This window comes from Cetorhinus maximus, unplaced genomic scaffold, assembly GCF_964194155.1.
Source record: "Cetorhinus maximus unplaced genomic scaffold, sCetMax3.hap1.1 HAP1_SCAFFOLD_347, whole genome shotgun sequence".
NCBI lineage: Eukaryota > Metazoa > Chordata > Chondrichthyes > Lamniformes > Cetorhinidae > Cetorhinus > Cetorhinus maximus.
The window spans coordinates 193,860-209,908 of NW_027596294.1; the positions used below are offsets into that span (position 1 = coordinate 193,860).

Here is a 16,049-nt window from a genome sequence, read left to right on the forward strand (position 1 = left end):
CTACACAAGCCCCACTGATGGCACGTGTTCCTGGTTGCTGACATTTCGCACCGGCTGTGGATGTGCAAAATATTGTTTTCAGATATTTTAGAGGCCGAGGGGAACAGTGATTGAATTGGTTGGATTTCTACCACTGTTGTTGCTAATTCTCCTGACTGAAAAATCAACAGTGGTTGTTTTGATTAGTCACTGGTAATTTCTCAGACAGATTTCTAGCTGTTTCCCTCATCTCAAAAAGTCCCTTTGCTGCAAATTAGGCTCTGATTCGCTGTTATTTTATTTCTGAATAAATCACAAAGTGTGGCAACAGGAAGTCAGTGTGAGAAACAAGTGGATCATATTATCAGTCAGTAATCTGACATCATGCCGGATACTAATGGAAAAAGAACACTAACTACGTTAAAATTACTGCTGAGTCTCAGTGATTCCTCACTCTACCCTAAATATAATTCTGATTTCCATTTTAGTGCCATCAGATTTATTTCCTGTTTATGATTGAATTATGATATTTATGGATTATCTACCCATGTTGACCATGGATCATGACCCTCCCCAGTGACTGGTTTCTGTGCTCAAAACAGCTTGGAATTCTCACCACTAATCACTTTCCTCCTTATTATCAGTGTTTACCTTTAACTCTGCTCCTCAAAACATTCATTACTTATTATTCTTTACAGAAAATCACTGAACTCATGGAGAAGGGAAACCGGATGGACTCTTCCAAACTTCTTCTAAGCCTGGTGATGGAGAAGGGCTCTCAGGCACGAAGAGTCATGTGGGAATCCTTGGAGAAAATGCGCCATGGGTTACCAAAGTTGGATAAAATACTGAAAGAAACACAGGAACGCGGTATGGTAAAATCAAATTGAATTCAATTTCAGTTTCAAACACTGCAAATTTTACTATACCATTATTGAGCTGATTTCATGAAAGCTGATTAATTTAAACAGGTCCTGATCCATCTGTTTATATAAATGTCAACCGAGAGGCATCCGAATTACCGAGTCACCTGGAAGGTAAGTGATTAATCAGAATTCTCAAAAAAATTATTCCACGTTTGAGGAACTGAATGTTTAACTGTAGCACTTTGTTTCAAGATGGTCAGAATCTGGGAGTCAGAACTTCAGTGGCCTGGAATGCAGGATTGAATGTGGTTTGGATTTGTGATCAATCCTCAACTTTTCAGCATAAAGTTACAATTCAAACGGTGTTTAATGTTTTCTCTGAATATGCAGGTCGCTATCATTTGTGAAGTGTTATACACACTTGGTGGGATCCTGATACTCCGTGAAATCCTGTACAGACATGGCAGGATACTGATACACTGTGAATCCTATTACAAACGTACTCTATGTGGCACATTCAGTCTGGCGATAAGTAAAGCACAGGGTGTTGAGCTAGGTGTTAAGTGTGAACTGATTTCCTAGAATGCTGACCCACCATAAGCTGTTAGGGAAGTGTTATGATTAATGTAATCCTTCTACATCAAAAAATGAGTAGTCAGATAACGTTGTATGGAATTTGGTACATGGTCTCAATGTTCATCAATAGAATATTCATCTGTGGCAAAATGTGAGGAAAAGACAATGTTCAGAGTGACTAGGAAGTTATTGATTTGCTTCACCATTGCAATGAGACAGATAGAGCACCTTGTTCTAATCAAAGAATAATTATTTTATTCATTACGTCTTTTGGCGAAGTCAGTGTCAATTCGATATAATTGGTACTTTCCCAAACCTTCATTACAGAAGTGTTATGACCGTTGCAGTGGTAAAGTTGAGTTATTTAAAAATCCCATAGGGAAATTTTAAACAACTGTCATAACCTATAATTTTAACCTTTATGTTTGAGATGTGACTCTAAATTCAGGAATCAGGCTACCAGTTCTCAAGGATTTACATTAACTAAATAAAACATTTCATTAAGTTAAACAGATTAAAATATTTGTACACATGCCCACAAATTACGATCATAACTTTTGACAAATTCCCAAACTAATCTCCATTAAGACAACAGCAACCCATAGATTTAACCAAACACCGGGCAAAGTATTTTCACCTCACGAATTCAGAATGAGGTTCTTTTCACTGTGGAGCCAGTTGGAGGTTTGCAGCTGCCTTTTGATCTTAAATTGCCTCTGCTCTGCACACCCGAAAATTACTGAAGTTATACCTATCAGCCCCATTGGATGTTAATCCTCATTGTATCAGCAGCCTCTTTGAACTTCACCTTTTAACAATGAAACCATTTTCAAAATATCAATTTTATTCATAATATAAACATGTTGCTTGGTAGCTGCTAGAAAGGCATCAATTTTCACTGCACTTCTTGAATGCTCGATTCTAAAAATGCAAACACACACTATCTCTCTTACATATCAAAACTAGTACATTTCCAGACTAGCTGGCTTTGATCCAATTAAGACATACCTGCAGAACAAACCTTTATTTTAAAAGAAAATAGTGTCCAAAATATGATATATATTAATAGCTTTCTGACACCCAGAAGTTCAAACCAAAATGAACAATGAGTATATTTATTAGTAGATCAGTTGGAATTTGCATTAAATTGATTTGACTTAACTCACATTGAAATTAAAGATTTCAAGATGACCCTTATGGAACCTCGGAATGATGTTTCTAGATTACTAATGCTGAATGCAAATGTGAACCTCTATATTATCCACTGCTCCCTGGCTAAGGTACGTGAACTGGAATGGACTGAGAGTAAATAAAATAGTAACATCCTTACAAGTATTTTAAAAACATAGATTTTCAGATTTAAATGATGTAGTGCTTGTTGACCTGTAATCCTAAACATTAATTATATGCTGAATATTACTATATTGCTGCTATTTTTCACTGGTTTCAAATGTTAAAATAGGGTCACATTGGGAAATGGTTTCAGAAGCACCATCCTATTGTGCCAATCTGTGAAAGAGCCAGTGATATTAATCTTCTGCAGAATTTTAAAGCAGGATATTGGACATTACCAATCAATGACGTGAATGTGCTATGAATGGTCAGGAAGTTCCAAATTACAACTGATCTGTGTAAATGTATTCTGACCTAAAGGACACCATGTGGTGAAATGTACTGGAGTTCAAATAAACATATTATCGCTGAAATATTAAGGCTGTTTTTTTTTTAAATGCTAAAACAGGGTATTTTCTGAATGATGAAAAGCTAGAAACAATGGAGGTTAAAATACATTTGGGGATCCGGGTACATAAATCATTGAAATGTCATGAACAGAAAATAATGGCGGGGATATGGGGTTGGAAGTCAACCCTTCACCCAGTGAGACAATATCCCAAAGGAACTGTCTTAGCCTGACACAGTAAGAGGTGAACTCCTGTCCAGGCGTATTCTGTCACTCTGTCGGCATGGAAAATTCCCAGATAAGATGCCCAATATCAGATATGGTAACTATGAACTTCCTGACCATTCATAGCACGTTCACATCAGTCATTGGTAATGTCCAATATCCTGTTTTAAAATTCTGCAGAAGATTAATATCACTGGCTCTTTCACAGATTGGCACAATAGGACAGTGCTTCTGAAACCATTTCCCAATGTGACCCTATTTTAACATTTGAAACCAGTGAAAAATAGAAGCAATATAGTTACATTCAGCATATAATTAAAGTTTTGGATTACAGGTGAACAAGCACTACATCATTTAAATCTGAAAATCTATGTTTTTAAAATACTTGTAAGGATGTTACTATTTTATTTACTCTCAGTCCATTCCAGTTCATGTACCTTAGCCAGGGAGCAGTGGATAATATAGAGGTTCACATTTACATTCAGCATTAGTGATCTAGAAACATCACTCCGAGGTTCCATATGGGTCATCTTGAAATCTTTAATTTCAATGTGAGTTAAGTCAAATTAACTTTCAATTTTCAAATGAGGATATCAAATGACACACTAAAAAAAATCATAATCCCAGAGGCTGCAGTTTCATTAGGGATTCTGCAGAACAAAATGCAGCTGTAAAATAAAATGGGTTTAATTCACAAGATAAGTAACCTACCTGAGTGTGGAACCGTGCTCCTCCCAACTCAGAGCCGGGTTTTATGTGGAAAGTGGAGCATTTTAGAATAGGGATAGAACACAATTTGGGACAGTTACCGACCACTGAGGTTTCAGCCAAACACCATATTCCCTGGTGACAGAGACTCAATGAAGTCCTTTTCTCCATCCTTCACCAGCCCCTCTGCAGAGACTGTAATGAACCACTCTTCCCACACACTCTAATCAGCCAAACTCTCCTCATGCATCACCACCCACTCTGCACGCACTGTAACAAGCCACTCTCCCCTTCCTCCCCAACCCCAAGCAATGTAATCAGTCCTTCTCCCCTCTCCCCTCATACACACCATAATCGGCCCCTATCCCTTCCGGCCTTACACGCTCTGCAATCCCCTTCCCCCATCACCCCCACCCCCCCCCCCCCCCCCACACCCCCCCCAGGGCAAACTGCAATCAGACCTTTTCCGCTGCTTCTGGTTCCGCAGAATAATTATCCTGCGGGAAGGAGCCTGTGCAACAGGCGGATTGGAACAGGAACGCAGAGAATTTCAAAGTCACCACTCACCTTCTGAACCGCATGACTTCCCAGTCTTTTCTGCAACTCCAAACCTGTCAGTCAGTCAGTGAATTACATTTACCTGTATGCGCCTGAGACAAGTTGGCTCATAAACATTCCAAGCCTGCTCGAACTCATTGATAAACGTGTCTCCTAAGATTTGAGAGCATTCTGAGCTCAGAATCGGCACCTAGCTCTTGACAGCATCAATGCAATGAGTCCGGGACGGTCCTGCCAGTGCATCTGGACTGGGCGTCTCCTTTCCACTGTCACTATTGCTGCCTTGGAGGAAAGGAAGCTCCTGACCTCAAACATGATTTCTCTGACTCTGTCGGGGTCGGGACCTACAGTTTGGGACACCTGCACCCGAACCTCTATTGCCTTCTAACCAGAATCACGTGAGAATTTGTAATGAGTTGTTTATAGATCAGGACAGTATTAACCATCGGAGAGAAAATATGGTCTGATGTTTACTAAACATGGAGATTTTTGTGAATGTGATATTTTCTCTCATGGTTAACGCTGTCCTGATCTATAAACAGCTCATTTCAAATCCTCATTGTTACCTTTCAGGCAACAATTCCAATTAACTTTTATTCGTATTTCTACTGAAGCTGTGAATTAAACCATTTTACTGAATACAGAAATAATCTTAGAAAGTTGTTTTTGATTCAATATAGTGAACATTGAGGACCACTTTCTGTCTGTTCTAATTTAAGGTGTTCAACAGAAACACACGGAAACACTTCGGCTACAAACTGAAACATTGAGAGTCAACACTATCCTAATAAAGCAGAAGGTTAAGATTTTCCAGCTGATTGATCGATACGCTGAGCTAACGATCATTTCTAATGTTCGAGATCGGACACTTGTAGAACATGAACTGCTGGCAAGAGGCCGAGACCATGAAGAGTGGAGAAAGAAACATCTCCGGAGAGAACTGGAAAAAATCCGAACCGATCAATTGTTTTGGAGCAGTTTTTCCCAGAGAAAATCCGAATCTGGGAATTCAGCGGCAGTGAGTGGAGTCCCAGGGATCGGAAAAACAACAATGGTACAAAAGATGGTTTACGATTGGGCCACTGGGAAAATATTTCCACACTTTCAATTTGTTTTCAGTTTTAAATTCCGGGACTTGAACAATTTTAACAGTAGAATAAATTTGAGGAATTTGATACTGGATCAGTATCCCTACTTTGGGAATGTTCTGGGAGAGGTTTGGAAGAACCCAGAGGGATTGCTGTTTATATTCGATGGTTTGGATGAATTCAAGGACAGGATTGATTTTGCTGACAATCGGAGAAACACAGAACCACAGTTCATGTGCACAGATCCTGAATGCTGGTGTGAAGTGTCTGACATTGTGTACAGTTTAATACAGCACAAGCTGCTCCCAGGATGTTCAGTGCTAGTGACCAGCCGCCCCACTGCATTGCATTTATTGGAAAAGGCTGAGATCAGTGTCTGGGCTGAAATCCTGGGATTTGTTGGTGATGAGCGGAAGGAATATTTCAACAAGTTTTTTGAAGATCAGGCAGTGGCAGCAGCTGTTTTCAAACACGTGGAGGAGAACGAGATCCTGTACACCATGTGCTACAACCCTTCCTACTGCTGGATCCTCGGTCTGGCACTGGGCCCCTTTACACAAAGAGACAGGAAACAGCAGCAAGTTCCCAAGACCATCACCCAACTATATTCCTACTATATTTACAACATTCTGAAAAACCATGGCCGAGAGATTGAAAGCCCCCGTGATGTGTTCCTGAAGCTTGGTGAGATGGCCTTCACAGGAGTCTCTGAGAAGAAGATTGTGTTTAGAAATGGAGATTTGATCAAGTACAATCTGCAACCTTCCCTGTTCCTGTCTGGGTTCCTGATGGAACTTTTGGAGAAAGATGATTCTGTCCAGAGTGTGGTTTACACGTTCCCACACCTCACCATCCAAGAGTTTGTAGCTGCACTCGCACAATTCCTGACTCCAGGTCCCAAGGACATCCAGAAACTCCTCAGTGAAGCGTACAGTGAAAAAGATGGGAGATTTGAGATATTTCTCCGTTTTGTTGCTGGTCTTTCCTCCCCACAGTCAGCTCGGCCCTTGGAGGAGTTTCTGAGTCCATTTCTTCACCAAACAACCTGTCGAGTGATTGACTGGGTGAAAGAGAAGGTTGAAGGTCAGATTGGAAACACAGCGACTGAAATTGGTAAAAGGAACCCCCTGAATACATTCCACTACCTGTTTGAGTCTCAAAATAAAGCACTGGCTCAGGCCACAGTGGGATCTGTGGAAACACTTGCATTTAGTGGATTGAGACTGACCCCGATTGACTGTGCTGTCCTGTCTCATGTCCTTGGACTCTGTGATACAATAAAACACCTCGATCTATACGAATGCTACATTCAGTGTGAAGGACTCCAGCGGCTGGAATACGTTCTGTACAAATGTCAGAAGTTGAGGTAATTGCTTGTTTCGTCCTGTGCTCATATTTGCATTATTGAAGTAAAATTTTCTATTTTACAAATTTAAAAAAATAAATAACTTACAGTTCAAGAAAAAAGAGGCAGAGTCAGAAAAAAACTTTACAAAGCAAGATGAGTGTAAAATTCTTAATTACAAAATAAGAATAATGCCTTTTTGAACAAATTGTTGGTATACTTAATGGTTAATCTTTTATTTTAAGCGTGGGATTTTGATGATAAGAAATAGTGCTAATTATTTACAAAGGGAACAGAATATAGACAGTGTGAGGATAATAAACACCAGTGGAGATAAAAATAACAAATAATAATAATTATTACAAACCATATCAACTGTAAGCTGCACGGATCACAAGGGAAATTACGTCCTATATAATCATCATAATTAATCAAATTGTTTCTGGTGGGAGAGTGAAATATCTTCAACTTAGATAATTATGAAATAAGACCTTTCGAATTCTAATTATTTAAATTTGCTCCCAATTCTGTTCATTTAATGTAGAAACCTGCTGCCGATCTAAAAGTTCGAATTCGCCCATTGCACGTTTATACCCAGAATGCAGACACACACTGGACAACTGGAAGGAATTTTCAGGAATCTGTACCATTGACTGGTTCTTACACAGAGGGCACAGACTCTGGTAGAACTGACAGTTGGTATAGAACAGGATTTTCTGATAATCCACCCCATACCTGTGAAACTGCCGGGAGCAGGAAACTCCCAGAAATTCCCTTGAAATATAATAAAAGCTGCACCTGCAGTAAATGTATAGGTTATTTAATAGGGAGTAATGTGGGAAACACCCCTCCCATATCAACTACGGGAACAGGCACATGTCAACTTTGTAACAGGACAGAATAAACTTTCCTTGTTGCATAAACGCCAGCGGATTGATTTTACAGCAGAAGTTAGCACACTTTGACAATATCCATTAATAGCTGGAAATCAAGACGTGGAAGGGAGAGAGGAACCTGGTGAAATTAGAATCACTAAGGAAGCAGTGCTGAATGAACTGATGGAGCTGCAGGCTGACAAGACTCCGCGTCCTGATGGGCTTCATCTTAGGGTCTTAAAAGAAGTGGCTAATGAGGTAATGGTTGCGCTGGTGTTAATTTTCCAATATTTGCTAGATTCTGGAAAGGTTCCATCAGATTGGAAAGTAGCAAATATAACCCCACTATTCAAGAAAGGAGTGAGGCAGAAAGCAGGAAGCTATAAGCCAGTTAGCGTGACGTCTGAAGTGGGGAAAGTGTTAGAATTGTTCATTAAGGGGGTTATCGGTGGGAACTTCGAGAAACTCAAGGTAATCGGGAAGAGTAAACATGGTTTTGTGAAAGGGCAATCATGTATAACTAATTTAATGAAGTTCTTTGAAGGAGTGACATGTGCAATGGATAGAGGGGAGCCTGTAGACATACTGTGCTTGGACTTCCTTAGGCATTTGATAAAGTGCCACATCAAAGGTTATTGCATAAAATAAAGACCATGGTGTAGGGATTAACATATTAGCATGGATAGAAGATTGGCTGGCTTTCAGAAAACAGAGGCTATGCACAATTGGGTGTTTTTTCTGATTGGCAGGATGTGACGAGTAACTGTCGGGAGTGCGAAATTTAAGGAGCACAGGTTCCATTTCAAACCCATATAAATTAGGATCATTTTTTTTGTTTGCTTAGTGTTCTGCTGAGTGTTGTATTTATTTGTTGTCCATCATATAGGGTTATAAAATTGGCATTGTGGGCTCACACCTCCTGGATTTGTAATACACACTTGTTAACAATTTCAGATTACTGAATACCATGCTGGACCCTCTATTAGTAAAGTGTAAGGCAGCCTGGATAATGTGCAAGTATCTCACTTTCACATTCTACCAAATTCCCACCCTCCAAATGGACCAAAGCTTTAAAGACAATCAGACATTGTCACTGGCAGTGAAGCCTTTGTTCATCATGTTGTCTTGGAGGCCCAGCCAATCTCTCTTTCCTCCTGCCTTCTTGACTGTGCCCTGTAGTACACTGGCACAAGATTGCACATACTGAGGCTTTACTCACTCTGGCCACCTTCATGAGGTCAATTAGGCCCTTCTGGCATTGAGGCCGGGTTCTCCTGACAAGCCCAACATTGCTGACCTCTTCAGCTCCAGCTCCCAGACAGCACGTGCTAGGCTTGGCTTCTTCCTCTTCCCACCGGATGTCATCAGCTGCTCATGTTGGTTGGACACTGCATGTAGGAGGGCTCTGAGTGAGTTCTCATTAAATCGCGGGGCTGGTTTCGCCCTTCTCCCCTGTCTCTCCCCTTGCTCCAATGGCGCAGACATCTCTGAAGTAAAACATGCAACAACTAGACAACTCCTCCATGCAACGGTTCAAAAAGAATGCCAGCTCTGCTCAGTGGAAAAGTTTGGAGACAGTAGAACTCATAAATAAACACTCAGCTTAACAGCCTGGAAATAGCTGAAGTCCAAGTGACCCTCCAACCTGTGAACAATGCCAGCATTTTTTGCGTTCCCTGACACTGCCCCATTCCAGAGGGTCCATTAAATTACTGACTGTGACTTTGTTTTGGTTCAAGGCCAATGAACTCAAAGGCCGGACATGCCGCCCTCCAATACTGATTGGGCAGATGCTCGCCCCCTGTTGGCCTGAAACCCGCCCTCCGTTCGCAATTGGGTCAATTAATGGATCATATGCCAAGTTTGAATGGTGGGTTCGGAGATCTGCCCATATTCGGCTTAAGTTCCCCCTCCCCCTCCGTACAGGAGTGGATTATTCAGTCCCATGTGTGGGGATTTGGTAGGATTAGGAAACCCCCGGAAATTTCTCTGAACTATAGCAATAGTCTCACCTGCAGTAAAGCTAGAGCCTGTTTAAGGCTAAATAAAGTGGGGGACACCCCTTCCCTGTCAACAAGGAGAACAGGGACATTTCAACTTTGTTAAGGGGAGAGAATAAAATGTCCTTGCATAAAATCCAGGGAGATGGATTTTAAAGCAACAATTAGCAGAGTTTCACAATATAATTCACTCCGAGGTGTTATACAGAGTAATGTCATGCACAGAGTTGTGATGGACATGGAATCACTGCTTGGCATGGACATGGAATCATTCTTGGAAAACTGGGCCATTCTCATCAAAGCCCAGAATTAACGAAGAACAGAAATGAGACAAGTTTCCTCAAACTTGGCGGGCCAGTCACTGAGATTCAGGAGAGTAATTCTGATAATCTGGGATTTTGGCCAAACTGGGGGACATTTAGAGGCTGCACCTAGACAACTCTCTATCCAAAAAACATTGAGAGGGGTGAAAGTGATATTCACCAGTGGCCAAATTAGTGATAGTGAATTGTTCACCAGTTTACACTGCTCACTGTTTCCTTTTCCCTTCAATTGAAAGGAAAATCGGGTGAGCTGTAGTATGGGCGGGTGATCCAATATCACCCATCATACACTATCGACAAAAGATCAACTTACCCCCAATTGATTTAATTTTCAGTAACAGTAAAATCTCTGCATTGATTTCTGATGTTGCTTCCATGTTTCTTGTGATATTGGGAAAAACAATTGAATCTGATGTGAGTTTTTATTCAATGTAATTACATTTCGGGGCTCCCCGAAGGAGGGAAACAGAGACAATGGAGGGAGGAGGCGAAAGTGCCAAGAATACTGGCACCGGCAGTGTGTAAATTTCAAGATGCTGATGCTCGTTTCATCATGAATCACCAAGAGTAGGCGGGTTGGGACAGGAATCTCAATTAAGACCATTGAGAACTTTGTTAAGCACATAATAAGGTTTGAGATTTAAACTTCTAAAGGGGCGGACAGTTTACCTGTTCATCTGAAGTAAAGTGGGCACAGAGTGGGAACCAGCCATGGCTGCCACAGCCCGATAAGAAGGTCAGTGGGGCAGGCACTTAGTAAGGGGGTTCCCTGGTGCTGTGGAGGTGGCAGGGAGAATGGAAACTCAGGATTTGAATGGGGTTGGGACTCCCATCAGTGCGGAGGGAGACTAAGGATTTGAATGGGGTTGGCACTCCCAGCAGTGCGGAGGGAGACTCAGGATTTGAATGGGGTTGGCACTCCCAGCAGTGTGGAGGTAAACTCAGGATTTGAATGGGGTTGGGACTCCCAGCAGTGCGGAGGGAAACTCAGGATTTTAATGGGGTTGACACTCCCAGCAGTGCGGAGGGAAACTCAGGATTTGAATGGGGTTGGCACTCCCAGCAGTGCGGAGGGAAACTCAGGATTTGAATGGGGTTGGCACTCCCAGCAGTGCGGGGGTAAAAGAGGGAGAAAGGATGCCAAGAACAATTGAGAGGCCACCTTCACAGAAGGAAGGCTGCAGCTGTCAGTTGTTGGATGAGAGGCAACACCCTCTGCAGGGAGGGCAGAACCCCAGGCATCAGAAGGGCACGGGAGAGGAAAGATGGGCAGGAAGGCAACAGAGGCCAAACATTCAATGCAGGAACTCTTGCTGAGGACGGAGCAATCAAGGCCCAGTGATGGTGGATATTGTGACCCTTCAGGCAGTGGCCACATACATCTGTGTCCTCAATGCTGAATACCTCACAGCGCTGGTCACAGTTATTGTGGCATTGAACTCCTTCACTTCTGGCTCCTTCCAAGGATCAGGTGTGGACCTTAGAGACATGTCACATGTGGCTGCTCACCAGGCCATCTCACAGGTCATGGATTCACTTTTTGCCAGAGCTGGACAGTGCATTCATTAAATAACAGAGAGGCCTTGCAGGCACACAGGGATTCCCCCAGGAGCAGGGTATCACTGATTGTACCCATTGGCCATCAAGGCACCCAGTGCCTGGTCAGGGAGATCCATACAGGAAGGGCTTCCACTCCCTCAATGGCTCGTCTGTGGCCACAACAAAAACTTCCTCCATGTGTGCACTCACCTACATGGCAGCTGCCATGATACTTCATCCTCCAAAGTGTGTGTCCTAACGGATAACGGATATTCCTCGGAGTGATGTTACTGAACTCTCTGTGGGAGTCCCAGAAAGAGGCACAATGGTTGGACAATCATTGAACAGGACATCAGGCTTCTGAAAATGTTATTCCAGTGCCTGGGCCAGTCGAGTGGTGACCTCCAATAACCTCTTGCAAGTGTCTCTGTCAGTGTGGAAATCTGCTGCATTCTCCATAACATGGCTCTCCAGAGAGGTGTGGACCTTGAGGAGAATGAGGCACTGGGATGACACAGCTCATCGAGGGATTAGCAGGCTATGAGAGAGGAGGTGAAGGGAGAGGACACTGAACAAAGTGGAGCCCCTGCTGCATGATGAGGTGGCTTCCTCCTGCCCCCCTCGGGAAAGAGGAACTCGCCCCCGCCCCCTCCCTCATGGCCTCCAGTTTGGCAGCGATAAAGTGAGGGGGATTCCCTGCCCTGGGTACCAAGCCTCGGGCTTCCCTGTGACATCTCACTTCCCTCTGGTGCTGTGGGAGGCTTTGGTACAAACTCCTGATCTCTCCCTCAGGACAACCAACAGCCTCAGTGATGGCTGCCAAGTGAACAGGAAATCTGTCTCCATGACAAATAATGATGTCCCCATGCAAAAATCATAACTTTAATCACTTTCCCACCGGTTGTGGGTTTCTGACCCAAAATAATCCCAGCTCCTGTTCCTTGCCTCCATTGTGAAAATTCAGCCAGTTTTAATGTGTTTCTCACTTCTCTGTTTAGACTGACTGAAAATAATCTGGGAGATTCAGGAGTGAAACTACTGTCTGCGGCCCTGAGGAATCCAGGCTGTAAAATACAGGAACTGGAGTAAGTACCAGACTCTGAGTTTGTGTTTATAATAACTGGATGTCTGACACTGTATATTATTAGTAGTAGTATCAGGAATTAGGTTATTAATAGCACTATGTATGTTATGGGCATCAGTAATAGGATTAATATTAATCAGTGGGGTGAAAATGGACATGGAAATGGCAGGGATGTAAAACAGGTAAAATCACATTCTCTGGCGTCTATAGGAACACCTGATATGGAGGTCTATTGAAGTCGACCCATATGGTAGATGACTGATGCAGTGCTATTCTGCAACTCCATACATGTTCAATTTTACCCCTGCCTGTATTTTGTCCAGATTTCCACTGTTTTTCCTCCCTTTGATCTCCAGGCTGTGTAACAACTCTCTCACAGATTCTTGTGCAAAGGATCTTGCCTCTGCTGTCAGTACAAACCAGTCACTGATGAACCTGGACCTAAGTAATAATAAACTGAAAGATTCTGGAGTGAAACTACTGTCTGCAGCTCTGAGGAATCTAGGTAGTAAAATACAGAAACTGAGTTAAGTACATAAGAACATAAGAAATAGGAATAGGTCATTTGGCCCTTCGATCCTGCTCTGCTATTCAATAGGATCATGGCTGACCTGCTTGTGTTTCGAATTTCACTAACTTATCTACTGCTGATAATCTTTGATTCCCTTGCTTAACAAGAATCGATCCAGCCCCCACTTCAAAGTATTCAATAATCCCGCCTCCACCAGCTTCTGAGGCAGAGAGTTCCACAGTCTCACAACTGTCTGCGAGAAAATAAAACCTCATATCTGTCCTTAAATGAAAAACCCTCATTTTGAAAACAGTGACCCCGAGTTCTGGACTCACCCACAGGAGGAAAAATCTTTTCCATGTCCACCTCATCAAGACCATTCTGCATCTTCTTATACTTAAATCAAATCACCCCTCACGTTTTTAAACTCCACTGGAAACAAGCACAGTCTGTCCAACCTTTCCTCATAAGACAACCCACTCATTCGAGGTATCAATCTGGGAAACCTCTTATGAACTGTCTCCAACGCATTTACATCCTTCCTTAAATAAGGAGACCAAAACTACACACTATTCAAGATACGGTCTTACCAATGCCCCATATAACTGAAGCATAACATCCTTACTTCTCTGTTCAATTCCCTTTAATAAAGGACTACATTCCATTAGCCTTCTGAATTACTTGCTGTACCTGCATACTAACTTTTTATGACTCGTACTAGAACACCTAGTTACACCTACACCTCAGAATTCTGCAGTCGTTCTTTGTTTAAATAATACTCTACTTACTTATTATTCCTACCAATGCGAACAACTTCACAGTTTCCCACGTTATAATCCGTTTGCCAGATTTTTGCTCACTCATTCAACTTATCTATATCCACCTGAAACCTCCTTTCATCCTCTTCACAACATACTTTCCAACCTATTCTTTGTGTCATATGGAAATTTAGCGACAATGCCATCACACCCTTCATGTAAATCATTGATGTAAATTGTAAAGGTTTCAGACCCCAGCACAGATCCCTGCGGGACTCCACTCGACATGTCCTGCTTTTCTGAAAAAAGACCCATCTATACATTAAGATAAAAGCAAAAAAACTGCGGATGCTGGAAATCCAAAACAAAAATAAAAATACCTGGAAAAACACAGCAGGCCTGGCAGCATCTGCGGAGAGGAACACAGTTAACGTTTCGAGTCCGTATGACTGTTCAACAGAACTTTCTCTGAAACTCTGCTTTCTGCCAGCCAACCAATCTCCTATCCATGCTAATATGTTACCCCCTACACCACCAGCATTTATTGTCCACAGTAACCTTTGGCATGGCACCTTATCAAACGCCTTCTGGAAATTCAAGTACAGTATGTCTACAAGCTCCCTTTATCCACAGCTCATATTACTCCTTCAAATAATTCCCAATAAACTGGTTACATATGGGCAGAATTTTCGGGTTGGCGAGCGTGGGTAGGGCCTGCTCGCCGACGCATAAAATGACGCACGGTGACATCGGACGGGAGTCTCGGGGTCACCGCGCACTATTTAAATTTTCAGCTTGGCGGGTGAGCAGCCAAACTGTCAAAGGCCTATTGAGGCCATTAAGAAAGTAATTAAAGTAGTTCAGAATGCTGCCTGTCCAACCTTAAGGTTGGCAGGCAGGCAAAGAGTCTATGCGGCCTTTCCATTTTTCATAAAACCCCATCCATGGGCGGGATGAGGTTTCATGAAGGGTTTATTAATTAAATGAATTTTAATTGCCCCGCCCACGTAAAATGGCAGCACGGCCTCGATCTGGGGCGCCCATCGGGATCGCACCTGACCCCACCCAACCCCCCTCCCTTTCTGCCCATGTTTTCCCTTTCACAAAACCATGCTGACTCTACCTGATTACCCGAATTTTTCTCAGTGTTTGGCTACAACCCCCTTAATGATCAATTTTAACAACTTCCCCACCACAAATACCTATAATTTCCTGTTTTCTGCCTCACTCCCTTCTTGAATAGACAGGTTATATTTACAACTTTCCAGTCTGATGGAACATTTCCAGAATCTTTTGAATTTTGGAAAATTGGCACCAACACACCATCTACCTCATTAGCCACCTCTTTTAAGACACAGGGGTGTCGTCCATCAGGGCGCGGAGACTTGTCAGCCCACAGCTCAATCAGTTTGCTCTGTACCACTTCCTTAGTGATTGAATTTTGACCAAGTTCCTCTCTCCCTTTCACCTTCTGATTTGCAGCTATTACTGGAATGTTTTTTTTTTATCCTCTAGAGTGAACACAGAAATAAAATATTTGTTCATTTCATTTGCCATTTCCTTATTATCTACTAATAACTCCCCATTGTCACTCTCTAGAGGAACAACACTCACTTTACTTAGTCTTAGCCTTTTTAAGTGCCTGTAGAATCTCTTGTCCATTTTTACATTGCTAGCTAGCTTCCTCTCATGCACTAATTTATTTCTCCTGATTAACCTTTTAGTCATTCTTTGCCATTCGTTATATTCTGACCAATCATCTGTCCTGCCACTCATCTTTGCCCTGTTGTGTGCATTTTCCTTACATTTGATGCTTAGCTTAACTCCTTTGTTAACCACGGATGGTTAACTAAATAAGCTAAGGATTTTTTTCTTTATCGTAGGAATATACTTATTCCGAATATCCTGAAATATCCCCTTAAATGTTTCTCTA

General features: G+C 42.3%; 1 protein-coding gene across 4 annotated transcripts in view; it reads left to right on the forward strand.

Moving 5' to 3' along the window:
- LOC144673347 (NACHT, LRR and PYD domains-containing protein 3-like) overlaps positions 1-16,049 on the forward strand; it is a 66,547-nt gene that overhangs the window by 28,559 nt on the left and 21,939 nt on the right. For all 4 annotated transcript variants that reach the window (XM_078535239.1, XM_078535240.1, XM_078535241.1 and 1 more), the window contains 4 exons: positions 678-849; positions 951-1,016; positions 5,313-7,047; positions 12,762-12,848. In XM_078535239.1, the coding sequence (XP_078391365.1) occupies positions 678-849; positions 951-1,016; positions 5,313-7,047; positions 12,762-12,848 (2,060 nt within the window). The remainder of the gene's footprint in view (positions 1-677; positions 850-950; positions 1,017-5,312; positions 7,048-12,761; positions 12,849-16,049) is intronic.